Genomic DNA, 16,061 nt, shown 5'->3' on the forward strand with positions numbered 1-16,061 from the left:
GTTTCTTGTACGACTATTTCAGCGATACCAACATGCATGGTGCATGGTTGTTGCTAGTTTGTACGTACAAAATTTATACATTAATTATGTTATAAAATTAAATTTTAGATTTTTAGTTATACGATAAGTATTTACGATTGCCAATTGTGAGGCAATCATTACACACATTAAAATAGAGCCTTGTGCTTGTGGATGGAGGCTTATGAGGTAAAAATATGCCCACGTGGGATATCCTAAATGTTTTACGGCAAAATCAAGATCTAGATGGTGTTTGATGATCACATAAAGGTGCAACTTCACAACATATCATGCTTTACTGGCTTCATTCAATTTGGCAATCAATTTTGTGCCCATCTACTCGTTTCATCACGAAAGAAGACCCCTATACCTTATTTTATTTATTTGGGTTACCAAAAGGAATATTTCTTTGAAAAGACATGCAACAACATCACAACAGAGAAGGTTACATAAAATAAGATGAAATTAAATAAAATTTTATAATTTTATTTATAAAATAGATTCATTTTGTAAAATAAATTTGTCCATAGTTTAAAAATTTGAATTATTTTATACATTTCCTTTAAAGTATCTATTTCATTTTGTAATTCATGTCATTAAAGTATTTGTATCAAATTGATTTGGTAACATTTTCTTTAATTAGTTACTCAGTTAAGATATTTATATTATTATTCAAATTTATTCAATAAATATTATATATAATAATATATGTATAAATCACAATTAAAATAACTTTCTATCACATGAATTAATTTAAAAAGTTCTCATGCTTTAAATTTCAAATTCTATTTTTATATTTTAATTATATTTATATAAAAAATAAAATAATGAGTAAAATACGTAACATCCCCTTAAATTTTGTAAGAGTATACATCTTTTTGTATTTTTTAACATTTTCACTTTTTTTTAGCAACCTCCTTGATCTATAGGTTAACATAGTGTAATATCCAAACAATTAAAGAGATTTAGTTTATGAATATGGAGTGTTGGTAATATTTTTTAAATAATTAGCACAATTAGTATAGGAGTTAAAAAAACAAAAAGGAAGAGTGAGCGTAATTTTACGAAACTTCCAGATGATAAGTGTAATGTACTCGGAAAATTAATCTTCTACCAGTTGAATAAAACTATTTTTTTATCATGTATCTTTTTAAATTCTATATGTGTACATAAAATAAGGCTATACTGATTCAATGTAAAATATTTTTATGGGTACAAGATTTGACACACACACACACACACACACACACACATATATATATATATATATATATATATATATATATATATATATATATATATATATATATATATATATATATATTAATCACTATATTAATATTGTTAATGATATATATGCGACTGTTAATACAACCTTACACTTTTTAATTATTTTAAAATATGATTTACTATACAAGACTGACTTGATTTTAAACCATCTGTCAGACTTGGAATAAGAGTTCGGACTCATGTCGTGTAAATCATCTTATTGTCTTCTACGTTTGTTTAGAGATCATCTGCCTTTTACCTTATTCGGAATAATGCCGTTCATAATTGAGCATATTTATTTGAAATTCGAAAGGCTGTATTATTATACTTTATTCTAGTATTTTAACAAGTATAGAAAAAATTATTAATTGAGCATATCGATCCGTTGAAACTTGAATATGATTACATGAGCCCTATACAATATTGTAAAGTGATTTACCTTATTGTATTAACTACTAATTGTGCTACGCGTTGCCATTGCCGGCCACTTTTTTTTACCAGCCAAAGAATTTTAATTTGGGAATGATTACAAAGTGCCCAATCCTTTTACTAAGTGCAGTCTAACACCCCAATAAAAAGGATATTCTACGACACATATTTTATGATATGATGCATAACATTTTTGTAATTAAGACAATGAAAATTACTTTTAATGATAATATTTTAAGATGATTATCATGAATCGTCTTGGAATGTAACTGTGTGCTAATATTATAATTAGAGGATATGAAGATGACGACAGTTACTAACACAAAACGGTCTTGGTTTTTTATTCCCAAATCTAAAATCCCTAACTTCAATTCCCCCCTCGAACTATCACAATGTCTCCCTCCCTCAAACTCTCCCTCTCTAGCTCACCCACTCTCTAGCTCAACTTAGATGACCACATTTTCTGGGTTGTCGTTTGAACTCAATGGAGATGGAGTTTTGTACACCATCTCTAATAATTATGACTCACATTTGTCTTCTATGTTTTCAGAGATGCTTATCCAGCCATATCCAACCCAACATGAAAAAGGTTTTCAGAGATGCCTTCAAGAGGTGGGTGCAGGCCACCACAGGGGTTTTGAGGCTCACGGAGACAACCTACGACAATGCCGACATCAAGGTAGGGTTCAGAATATTCAACAATATTTAGGACCAGGTGTTTAGCCTAAGCTTTATCATACTGCAACCTGGTTCTAATGTCACGACAGGGGACATACGCCTCAAAGGTGCCATATGGTCGCTGCCGAGTGAAAACGAGAGCCTGTCGTGGGAGGACGGAGTTTTGGACTTGGAGAGTGCGGCGATGCATCAGATAGGGCATCTTCTAGGGCTTGACCACTCTAACAAAGAGGACTCTGTTATGTACCCTAACGTATTGCCATGGCAGCAACGAAAGGTGGAGCTCTCGGTTTCTGATATGGAAAACATTCAGCGTCACTACACTAACGGCATCTCTGGCCACAGTGGGCGTTGGGGAGTGCTTTTAATGAATATCTTGTCTCTTGGATTTGCTTACGAGCTTCTTTAATTTTGTATTGGTATTTGGGTTTATGAGCTTTTGGGAACAATTTCATGACTGTTGACTTGAGTATAATGCATGGGTTCCCCAAACCAGGCATGACAATCAAACCCATATCCGTGATATTGTTCAAAGAAAATACACGTACCTTAAAAGAAAATACTCTGGGAGCCAGAACAAATTAAATCTTACTATATATTAACTACCTTTTTTATATTTTTAATTTTGGATAAAAATATTTTTACTCCATCTGAAATATGGGAAATTTAAAATTAGTCTCTTTAAATTTTTTTGTCTCAATGTCTCTAAAATTTTAACATGTTATTTCATTTAGCATGTTAATTAGTTTGTTACTAAACAATGTATCTAACACCTTATGATCACCAATTTTTCATTTTCTGTCAGTTCACCCTGTGACATTTTTTCACTTTCTTTGGCCATTCTTAGGGATTCTTGGAGCATCATTCACCTCTTGATCATGGCGCACTTGATGCCTTGGATTTTTTGGAGGTTTAAAATGCATGGGCTGGGATTTTTGAAGATCAAGGTTATTGTCACCTAAACACGTGGTTTTCTTTTCTATTTCTACCATCTTAAAATACTTTTATGCTTGTATTTATTGATCTTAGTTTGGGGTTTGAATTTCTTTTTATCATGACCATCTAAGCTTATATTATGAGGGATGTTGTGACTTGAATATTATGAATTTTTCTAATGTGTTATGTATATTTGTCTTATTATACTTAATTTTGAGTTTGGGAATTGACTTTAAAGTGTTAATTAATAGACTAATTAGTAACCATCCATAGAGACGTTCCCTAATGTTCCATTCAATTAATTATACTTTTAGTAGTTTTTAACCAGTGAAGTTCAAATAATTAAGACGAAAAAAATAGCAAAAGAAATATATTAAATGGCCACAAACATAGGGGACGTACGGTGCTTTAACTTTGATATTATTAGCATAATCTTCTAACAAATTGAGTTAATGAGTCAATTACGTTATAAAATAAATAATGTTACTATACGTAATATTAAAATTTTTAATGTATATTTAATGCAAATGTAAATTTAAATAATAAATTTTGTGACAATTAATTTTGATATAAGTCATACAAATTATTTAATTCGTATAATTTATATCAAAATTAATTGTAATAAAATTTATTATTTAAATTTATATGCGTATTAAATATACATTAGAAATTTTAGTGTTATGTATAGTAACATTATTTATTTTATAATATAATTGATTCATTAACTCAGTTGATTAAAGCGTTATGTTAATAACCTGAAAGTCTACAGAAGAATTTCTTTTGTAAGAGTTATGAGTGAAGGACAAGGCAAAATTAGAAAAATTAAAAAATACTGGGTACATCAGAAATACTATTGATACACCTAGCAACACCCTTTTAGAAGGTAGCTTAATATAGAACTTAGCTAAGAAGTAAATAAATTTTTGTTTAAAATTATTTTTCTTTCACGATCGAACTCAAATAATTTAATTTTATTTTCAACACATTAATCATTTTATTTTATGTTGAATCATTTGATTTCAAGTCATATGTTCTTATCAATCCTTATCAATGAAGTTTTCTCATATGTTAAAAAAAAGCCCCGAAAATAAAGAAGGCCAAAAAAAGAAAGGGCCTCAATAAATGGAGATAGAAAAAAATAGTGAGTTCATACAAGCAAGCCTTCGGTGAATGCCACTTTATCAATCCAGAAAAGTACGATTGCTCGAAAGGATAAATATATTTAGATGCCGAAAATACTATTATACACCTATTAAAAAAGAGTGAATTTTATAAGTATATTAAATATATGATGTGATGTGAGAAGAAGAAAAAAAAGAAATGTTAAAAAACTATTTAAAATAATGGAGTATTCAAAAATAACATATTTAGTACTTGGGCAAATTTCCCCATTTGGGGTACTTTTAAAAAGTATTTTCCCAGATGGGATTGTTTTAAAAGATTTTTCGGCAGGGGACTGTTTTGCACGTAAAATGCATGCATGTTCCAAGCAAACTGCCAGTGAGACTGGCGAGTTTGCTCTCCATGAACAAATCACAGGTAATAATGGCGATACTGCCATGCATAGGAAACCGCCAGTTTGACTGGCGAGTTCCACTAGGTAGGGCTTCAGCTTTGCAACAGGGAGCTCAGGCTTTTGCAGGATGCAGGCGTGACAGGGAAATTGCCACTCCTATAGGCGAGTTAGTCTAAAGTGGAGTTGCCAATGGTATTGGCGAGTTAGGTGGGAGGTGCCACCTGCATTGGCGATTTAGCGTGTATATATAGGTCCTTTTACGTTGCAGTTTCAGTGTGTGTTGCACTTTTTTAAAAGCTCTCAACTCAAAATTTCCTTCTTCTCACGTAGTTTCAGTGTGTGTTACACTTTTTTAAAAGCTCTCAGCTCAAAATTTCCTTCTTCTCACGTTTACATTTGTTTTGTCATAAGCTTTCCAAATTTGGTGGTTCAGGTTTAATTTGTAGCATCAATATTTTCAGTCAAGTAATTTTTTTTAATGTGAAGTTTTGAATAATTTTTTTAATTAAATTAGCTTTATATTTCTTATGGTTGTTGGTGTGTGTTTAAAATAAAAGAAATTTGTACCATCATCTTTATTTGAAGAAAATATTGAGTCCGAAAATTGTATTTTGAATTTCAAGTTTTTATTATATTGTTAATTAGATTAGGTCAATTTTGATGTTTTGTTATTGTGTTAAAAATTGATCAAGTGTATACTTTTAAAAGATTTTAAAACTGAAAAATTTTGTACCATCATATTTATTTGAAGTATTTTGAGTGTGGAATTTTTTTTAATATGAGGTTGTAGTAATATTTTTTTTTTAATTACTTTAGGTTGATGTTAATGATTTGTTGGTATGTGGCAAAAATTTATGAGCGTTGAACTTGAATGGTATTTTAAATTTTAATATGAAGTGTGTAGTATATAATTAATATGTGTACTTTTAAAGTGTTGTTTAGTTCAGCGTTTTTAAATTTATACTTTTAAGTTTATGGCATCATTTTTATTTTAATGTATTTGTAGTAATTTTGTAATTACGTTTATTTATTTAGAATTTATTATTGTTAACATTAATTATTTATAATACTAACTTTGGTTATGGTTTATTTTGCCTTTAAAATTAGTTCGTTGGAATCGTTTATATTTTTTAAGTGTGTACCATTATATTTATTTAAAGTTAATATTTTTTGTATAGAATAAAATTATAATGTGAAGTTCCAGCAATGGGATTTTTTGTGATTTCATTTTATTATTTTGAATTTATTATGATTAATTATTTAAAATATTGTTTTTGTAGGTACATCATGAATTCAGTTATAATAGTATTATATTTCAATGGAAGGGTATATGAAGATAATGATGGTGTAAGATTTGAAGACAGTAAAAAAGCGATTCAGATTAAACGTGGAATTAGTTTCAATGCTTTGAATAAAAAAATTGGAGATAATGTAAAGTTAGAAAATAATGAAATTATTTGTGCTATCAGTTGTAGATTTTTAGTGTCGGGAAAATATGTTGCGTTACAAATTTGTGATGACGAAGATGTTGAAATCATGCTCGAAAGTTTTAAACAACAAGATCAAATGTCAGTTTTGGAATTGACAACAAAAATCTTACATTAAAAAAATTAACTACACTTACAAAAAATCAATTGAATACACATACCACATAATTAAAATCTGAATAAATAACAAAATACATCAATTTGAACAAATAACAAAATTAAAAATAACAATACGTACACAAATTTCAATAAATGCTCTAAAATACTCTACAAATAACAAACTTACAAATTAAATACCTACATAAATTTAAATAAATGATCAAACTAAAATACATAACACAAAATTAAAAATTTAAACACGTACATAAATTTAACACAACAAAACTTAAAATACTACCTAAAATACTCTACAAATAACAAAATTAAAAATTACATGCCTACACAAATTTAAATAAATGACCAAATTAAAATACATAACAAAATTAAAAATTTAAAAACATACATAAATTTAATACAAAATAACTTAAAATACTACCTAAAATACTCTACAAATAACAAAATTAAAAATTAAATAACTACATAAATTTAAATAAATGATCAAATTAAAATACATAACACAAAATTAAAAATTTAAACACGTACATAAATTTAACACAAAAAAACTTAAAATACTACCTAAAATACTCTACAAATAACAAAATTAAAAATTAAATACCTACACAAATTTAAATAAATGACCAAATTAAAATACATAACAAATTTAAAAATTTAAACACATACATAAATTTAACACAAAAAAACTTAAAATACTACCTAAAATACTCTACAAATAACAAAATTAAAAATTAACATACCAACATCAATTTAAATAAATGACCAAATTAAAATACGTACATAACAAAATTATAAAATAAAACACGTACATAAATTTAACACAACAAAACTTAATTTACTAACTAAAATACTCTCCAAATAACAAAATTAAATATTAAAATACCTACATAAATTTAAATAAATGATCATATTTTTTTTCCAATTATTAAAATTTAAATTAAATAACATATATTATACACAAAAAATGGTAATAAATCAAAAAATTACTATGGAATAAAAAATTAAACAATCTATATAGATAAAATTAATAAAGTATCATATATTTCAATAAAAACTATAAATAAGTAAACTAAATAATATTCACATTCTAACTAAACCTAAAATACCATATATATAATACAAATAATATCATACAAACCTAATAAATCTAAACCAAATAATAATAACATAACAACTAAAATTAACGTACAAATAATTTTATCACAAATAATAACATAAACTTAAAAAATCTTAACAAAATCATATTAATAAATCAACTACAACTAACGTACAAATAATAATATACCAACTCAAATTTGTAACATATACATATAACACAAATAATATTAATATTTCAACATTACTTAAGATTTAAAAGTTCCACCTAACATCAACAAACGTAGCATATATATATACAAAATTTTTAAAAAATATTATTATCAAATTAACTAAAACTAACCTAACACCCACACACACATATATATATATAACACAACTAATAACATACAATTTAAAAAACCTAACTTAACTAATATTAACATATCAACTAAAATTATCAAGTTAAAAAACACTTACCAACAGAGAAATCACGTAAAAGGAAGAGGAGAGAAACCACGTAATAGGAAGAACAAAGCACTGTCCTACAAACATAAACAAACCTAACGTAAATAACTTTCATATATCAACTACAATTAACTTAACATATATATATATATATATATATATATATATATATATATATATATATATATATATAACACAACAAATATTTACCATTAAAAAATACTTACCAAAAAGAAAAAGCAGAACAAAATAAGAACACCACAATGTACTGCAGGAACTTATGAAGAAGAGGAAGAAATCAATGCAAGGAAGCAGCTGTGGAATCCGTCATGGAGCTTCTTCTTTTATAATGCAACATTTTTCAATTAACACAACTCGCCAACCACGCTAACGATTCCCGTCAAATGCAAATTGTCATCCCTATTGGCGGTTCCCTCCTGCATTGCTGACCACTGAACCCTGCACACCTGCATGGCCTGACGGACTCCTGCAAAGCTACATGGCCTGACTCCTGCAAAGCTGGACCTCCTGAGCCTACCTAGTGGAACTCGCCAGTCAAATTGGCGGTTCCCTATGCATGACAGTATCACCATTGCTACTTGCGATTTGTTCACGGAGAGCAAACTCGCCAGTTCCACTGGCGATTTGCGTGGTGCATGCATGCAAAACATGTAAATAACAGCCCCCTCCCGGAAAAACTTTAAAAAGGACCCCACCTGGGAAAATACTTTTTAAAAGTACCCAAAATGGGAAATTTGCCTAGTACTTGATCCTTTTTCTCTTTGAAGAGGATGAGCTCGAGATTCACTTATGATCCTTGTGTTTATTATAAAATTTAATCCATTAATCAAGTTTGAATCAATAAGTTATATATTACTTCGAATAAAATTAGACTCGGTATTCTATATTTATTTTTTCATGTGTATTTTTTTTATTTATTAAAAAGTTATAGCATAGTTCCAAATATATTAATTTTATGACTTACTCAAAATTGTTTTAAATTTAAAAAATAACTATTTGTTTTTAATAAAAATGTATAAAAAATTAGGGGTGGCATAAGAGAAAGGTCTAAGCATAGTAAAAAAAATAATTAAAAAATGCTTTTCTCACGATGCATAAGAAAATGTCCCTTATGCATTTTCTTATGATCGATTGATTAGTTGGAGCAAACAAAAATGAGAAAAAATGCTCCACAAAATAATTCAATCATGTATTTTTTTAAAATTTCTTAAAAATTTCTAGCATATTTCCACATATATTAATTTTAATTATGACTAAAATAGTTTAAATATAAAAAACTATTTATCTTTTAGAAATATCTTAAAAATATTTAAACAAATAATAATTTAAGTGAATAAAACAAAAAAAAGTTATTAAAAATAATTTTAAAAGATTTTTGTGGATAAATGAGAGGGGGTATTTTGAAATAATTAAAAAATATTTATTTTTTAAAATACTGTAATGGATTAATTGGATATCCATCCATAAAAATGTTAATTAATGCATTTATTAAATTGATCATGAACACATTAAGTTTGTTTTATGAATTTTGAATGGATATTCATAAATGAAATTGTGGTATTTTTGCTAATGATAATATTTTTTCTCATCATTATATGTAGTTCATCTCTCTTCTAAGAAGGTAAAAAGTTATGCTTTGTTTGACATGTTGTGGTATGGTCTACTTTGATTATGCATAACAAAATTGTGTTTCAAGGCGTTTTCTTTTGACTTTAATGGTGTTTTGTACTTGATAAAAAAGGTTGTTTTGTAGACATGGTATGAGACTATGAGCAATACTCTCCGTTCTTTTTTAATTAGTGTATTGATCATGTAATTTATCTTTATTTGTTCCTTTGGTTTTGCATTAATTGTAATACATATGTATTAGGATTGGAATACCCGTTGTACTCTTTTTCTTAAAATAAATAAATAAATAAAACTTTGTTTTTAAAATAAATGTACGTTAGTCGCACTCTCTTTTTAATATTTTCTCTTATACCATTAGCTGAAAAAATTAACAATTTTGGTGGGATTTTGTTTCTTTTAATGAGGTATCTCTATCTATCTATATCGATTTCGAAATGAAATCCATCCAAATTGATGACATTTTATAAATTTCAAGCATTGGTAATAGAGTATTAGAAAAAGAGTGTCAAATTTTTTTGCTAATATTCCTTAAAAAAATAAGATCGTATGAGTTTTTTAGGTAGAAGCACTTTGGACATTTATTACCAATCCAACTTTAATTGTTTTTTTATTTATTATTCACTACGGTGTGTTTGGATCAACTGAAAAAAATAGGTTATTTTAATATTTGATTATATTAATAACAATTATTGGTATAATACATTATAATCCGAATAAGTTTTTGTTTGAGTTTGTTTCTTGTAAACTTATATATTTTAAGATAATTATTTTTGTATGGATGAAAAAAAATAATTATTTTTTAAGTAAAAAAAATACCTTTAATTTTACAAATTTGAGTTGTTGTTCAAATTATATAAGATTAACACACTATAAAAAACTAAAGTTTTCAATATACCGAATCGTCATTCAGATAGTCTCTTCTCTCCATGTGAAGAGTTATAAAAATTCTATTAAGAAATAAAAAAACTTCCGGTTGAAGAAGAATAATGAAGTCACCTATATCCATGTAAATCTTGTTTCCTATCTCTACAAATATGAAGGAATTTTTTAATTATTATTCAAAAAAAGTTTCTTCTATTATTTTCTCTTGTATTATTCACTAAAAAGACTATAATAATAACGGAATTACGGTTAGAGAGTAAAAAAAAAAAGAATTCAAGGTTAACACCATTGAGGAAAAAAATAATCCTTTCTATTAGAACATCTAAAAAGTTTTTTATATGATTTTTAGTAAAATAAAAAAATATTAAGCATAAACAACACATCGGGAAACATCCTCGAAAGTTTTGAGTAAATGAATGTAACTAACAAGTAGAAATAATAAGATTTCTCTTTTATCCCATTTCATTAATTCATTAAGTATGTATAAAAAAGCGATCAATATAGAATCTCTTGCATACTTATACTCTTTCTTATTTCTATTTCAAAATTTTTCTTAATGTTAACATTCTGGAACAGGTGTTAAGAAAAGTGCTTAATTAGATTAGACATCATTTACGGATTCAGATATATTATGTTATTTAGACAATTATTATAGATTAAAATATTTCTAAAAATTTTCATGATAATTTGATATAATGTATTCATAATGATTATATTAGTATTTTATAAGAGTTTTTCTAAAATTACCAACCATTTATGTTCACAATTGAAACACAATTAAAGACCAATAAAATTTACTAGAACAAATAACGTATTTGTTAGATTTTAAACTAGATATTGGGTTCATATATTTCTAAGCACAAACAAACTAGAACAAATCCAAGTTGAATTGCATCAAATTTTCTAAAAGTCTATTAGACAATGAATATAATCATTATTGGTCTTGGTGCTTATAATTATACAATAAATATGAACTTAGCAGACAAAATGAAAATTATTTTTAACTTTATTAAAAGATGAGGAAACCAAAAATTCACCTGGCAGAAGAAACTACTAATGTACAGAAGCAGAGCAAATCTAAATCTACAAAAATGAAACGAAAGCTTGAGTATATTGCTGCATATACCATCAAGAATGAACAGTTAACATGGCCTAGTGTCATGAATAAACACTTAATCACCCAAAGAACCTAGAAGGATAACATATGAGATGGAAATTAAGTCATTTACCTTTCAACAACCAAGGTCATGCCATAAGTTGCTATCTCAGGAAATTTCCCGAAGCTATCATTAGTTCATTACCAAACTATTTAATTTCATTGACATATGTCTTGCTACCAGATTTTATGTAACAAAGATTTTAAAAGCCTTATAAAAAGCCAAGATTGCATGTGAATCAAATCGTAAAAAGGGTACAATTCAATAGTTTTGCAAAAATATAATTGTAATAGCTACAACATCACAATACTTCAATTTCAAACATGAAATTAAACATATGACTTAAAACAACACTAAAATTATTTATTATAATATGTGGAGCCTCAAAAAAAGAATTAAAAAGAAATTACTTCTATATATTGCTAGGAAACAGAATCATGATTCCTCTAAATCCAAGCTTTCAAACCATTTTATATCCTATTTAAGTCAAATCGTTAAAACGTATCTTTGTATCCATTTTATGAAAGTGAAAATCATCTTTAAAATATTAATGCATTAGGCTAAGACAAATCATCCCCATTTTCATTGCATGAGTTGGAAATCATTGTAGCACCCGGCCATATCAAATAAATTAGTATGTAAAGCACTATTTCTTCCTACTTAGTCTAACCAAAATTAATTAAAATTAATAGGAGATTTGTTTTAATTAGAGTTAGAGTCCTACATTACAAATTGAGATTATTTGATTCATTAGTAAATTTTAAGAGCCAAACATTTCACAAAATTAATCTTCTGTGTTTAATCCATGATAATTATAATAAAAATATATTAAAAATATCTTTAAAAATATTTATTTAATAATTATTTTTAGCTTAAATATTATGAATAGATATTTTTTTCTATTTATAACTTACATGTATGAAAAAGAGGAATTAAAAAAGAAAAAAAGATTAAAAAATATAAATAAGAAAAATGTTGACATTAAATCCAAGTCTAAGGAAAACAATCACGTTAACATTCTTAAGATTGAGAACTCTCTCAACCTATTTTTTTTTGTTATTTTAAATTTAATTTCTTATCTCTTGTCTGTCAATTAAATTTATATTAATTTAAGTATAAACAAAATTAATACTTAAATTTTTTAATATTTTACTATTTAAGATAATTTGATGCATTTATGAATGAGTTACCAACCCACTCATACACTACAATTATTCCCTTGAAATTCAGCTATTAACAATGAAGAATTGGCCATATATAGTAGCAGAAGTGGATATATACCGATAGGGGAGGATAGCAAAAGCCATTCAAAAACAAAGAAAAACATAATATGTAGCTTTATCCATGTATTAGGATCATATTCGTGTAGCATTAAAAGAACAAAGTTTTTCAGTGACAAACTCCTAAAAGCATCATGTCAAAGCCGTAGAATCAACGAGCATCCCATAAATAAAAATAAATAAAATCACCATATTCATGCACAATTACACGTAGAAATTAATAAAATCTTGTCCCCCGACATCCGTACAACAAGATAACAAAGAAAAACCCGGTTGAAGTCTACCATAAACCCAAGGCCTTCAATCCAAAACATATTGCATTAAATCAGGAGTTTCAACTTTCAAGCTATTAATCCAATTAAGATTTTATATCCTTTTTTTTTAATATTCAACTTGAGCTATCTATCTCCATTATTAAATCTATAAAGTTCTGAAAATGAAAATTCATCATCCCTATAGAACACAAAATAATACAGATAGACAAGTGCAAATTATTACACAAAACTGATATTCAAACTATACAATAAAAAGAGGATCGAATGACAATAATGAGAGTGATTAAAAAAATATACAAATTCAAGGTCATGATGACAACTCTGATTCTGTGAATAGGGAAGTCCATATGAATGAAGAATAAAAGACAGTCATTACCTAGTGCTTAGTTAACTTTCTACTAGAAATATTCTTCCTTCGGGTCACATCAAGTGCCAACTAATTCTACTTTTGCTCTGAGAAACTACCATAAAAATTTGTTTGGGAATCCACAACCCTACCACCTTTTTCTACAAACCCCTAATTGAAAAGAGAGTATAATAAACACAAAAAGCTTGTGGGGAAAATTAAAATAGAGGGAGAGGGAGAGAGCGCGAGAGAAAAAATAAAATTAAAATAATATTTTTAAGATAGTTTTAAATATTGTATCATGTACCATAGAAATGATTATAAATGGATCTAGATTCATGTCCTTGTCCCTATAAAAGACTAATATTTTTAACAAAATAAAAAAAAAGTTAAAATGAAACTATAAAAATTTAAAATAAAACTTTTAAAATTTAATATACTAAATCAGAAAAGAAAAATACTAAAATATAAACGATGAAAATAATTTTTTTAAAACTTAATATTCCTAAAAATAAAATAAAAAATACAAAGAACCAAAAGTAATATATATCTGGAGGCCTAAATGCCAAAAACAATCACACAACTAAAACGAAAAGGCATCGTATGGATGGGGCAACGCATTCAACAACTAATGATGCTCCAAATTAAATGAGTAAATTTATAAATGTACAATCCATTTTTGTGTGGATTGGACAAGGCAATTAAGAGAGATGTGATATCATAGCAAATATAGATATTAAAAAATATAAGATGAAAGAGTATGAGTTCTAAGTAGGATGTATGTTTATAATGATAACTCATAATACTATTCTTCCTAAGCTCATAAATCCATAACATCCGAGTTTGTGTGAAACATAAGACTTAGACTTGGTGTATATTTGAATTAAAGTTGACGATTTTAATATTATAGTAGTTTTATTGTATAAGTTCAAGAAGGACTTTGGTCTTGCTTTTTTGTAAATTTGATTTCGAATATAAATGTGTAAACATACTCTTAAAAATAACTAAATATATCATATGAAATAAAAATGAGTTTATGCTCCAAACCAAGTTTAAAACACCAAAATAAAATCCAAACATGTTGATATCGATGTTATTAATAGTCTAATGCAAAAGAAGCAAATCGTAGACAGAAAATGATAACTAAAAGCATTCACCAAAGCCCACCATGGCAAAAGTTGTGATTAGTATATAATGTTGGAGCATGTTGTGCTTATTAGAAATCGAAAGCTCCACCTTTGGTTTCTTTGATGACAATATATAAGAGTGCCGTTGAGGTAGGTGACGTTGTAGTAGAAATTCATGTCGGGGACAACACATCGTGGTAGGACCTACTGATGGGGTGACAACACATCTTTAGCAGGACAATTAAAGAATAGTCGATGAAGAAAAATTGAATAAAAAGCAAAAAAGAATCACCAATTCGAAACAAATAGTATAGCACTGCACTACTAACTCACCCCATCAACCGCAAGTGGCAAATGACTCCAAACCCAAACGCAGCGAGCAAAACAAAACCGCCAGTCCCCTGCTAGCTATATATGCAGTTTACAAAAAGAGACACCACAAATCATCAACAAATGGATGAATAGTATAATAGTATATTTATGAATCACGATTAAAATACATTTCTATTAATTAATTAATTTTAAAACTCTCACAAATAAAGAAAGATATGTTATTTTAATTATATTTATATCAAGATTATTAAACTCAAGTGATAAAATTTCATAAGAGTATATTTTATACATAATTGGGAGAAATTAAATCATAAATTTCATAACACATGCTATTTTAAAACTCTCACAAATAAAGAAAGATATGTTATTTTAATTATATTTATATCAAGATTATTAAACTCAAGTGATAAAATTTCATAAGAGTATATTTTATACATAATTGGGAGAAATTAAATTCTAAATTTCATAATTAGGGTTCATACATAATTGGGAGAAATTAAATCATTCTTGGAGAATCATAAATTTCATAACACATGCTCTGATACCACATGTGAAAATTCTTAAGGGGTTTCCTAGACTATCAATGATAGGAAACAACAGGATCTTGAAACCTATGGTTCTCACAGACAATCAATAAACAAGAATAGATGATGATGTGTACCTTTCTCCATAGGAACTTCTCTCCGGTGCACTTTGATTTCCTTGAAAGAGGAGAGAAATAAGATTTTACTTCCTTTGGCCTTTCTTTTCTGCCTCTCTCCGTTAGTGATGACTATGAGTGAGAGAAAACACTTTTCTGGTCAGGAAGGGGACCTTATTTCACGTTAGTGGGTATTAACCCCCTTTTATAACCATTACTCCCATCAAGTAGCAGTTAGCTCTAGAAACTTCTCCTATTAAGCCCAATTACAATTTAGCCCTTAATCGTTAATTATTTACTTATTAGTCCCTACATGAGTCACATGCCTCTCACATGAGACATTAATTCTTACAAAAACTTCATCAAACTCATGAACTTACTC

General features: G+C 27.3%; 1 protein-coding gene across 1 annotated transcript; it reads left to right on the forward strand.

Annotated features, from left to right (window-relative positions):
• The first annotated feature begins 2,042 nt into the window (after nt 1-2,042).
• LOC114379764 (matrix metalloproteinase-21-like) lies at nt 2,043-3,509 on the forward strand. Its single transcript, XM_028338467.1, has 2 exons — nt 2,043-2,395; nt 2,484-3,509. The coding sequence occupies exons 1-2, from the start codon at nt 2,167-2,169 to the stop codon at nt 2,801-2,803; spliced, it is 549 nt and encodes a 182-aa protein (XP_028194268.1). The 5' UTR covers nt 2,043-2,166; the 3' UTR covers nt 2,804-3,509.
• The last annotated feature ends 12,552 nt before the right edge of the window (nt 3,510-16,061 follow it).

The sequence above is a fragment of the Glycine soja genome, chromosome 2, assembly GCF_004193775.1.
Source record: "Glycine soja cultivar W05 chromosome 2, ASM419377v2, whole genome shotgun sequence".
In the NCBI taxonomy this organism is placed as follows: domain Eukaryota; kingdom Viridiplantae; phylum Streptophyta; class Magnoliopsida; order Fabales; family Fabaceae; genus Glycine; species Glycine soja.

Bases quoted from the DNA above. Each gene is read 5' to 3' on its own strand.
- LOC114379764 (XM_028338467.1), top strand. From the start codon at position 2,167: ATGACCACATTTTCTGGGTTGTCGTTTGAACTCAATGGAGATGGAGTT. The intron at 2,396-2,483 runs GTAGGGTTCAGA...ATGTCACGACAG, and splicing joins ACGACAATGCCGACATCAAG to GGGACATACGCCTCAAAGGT.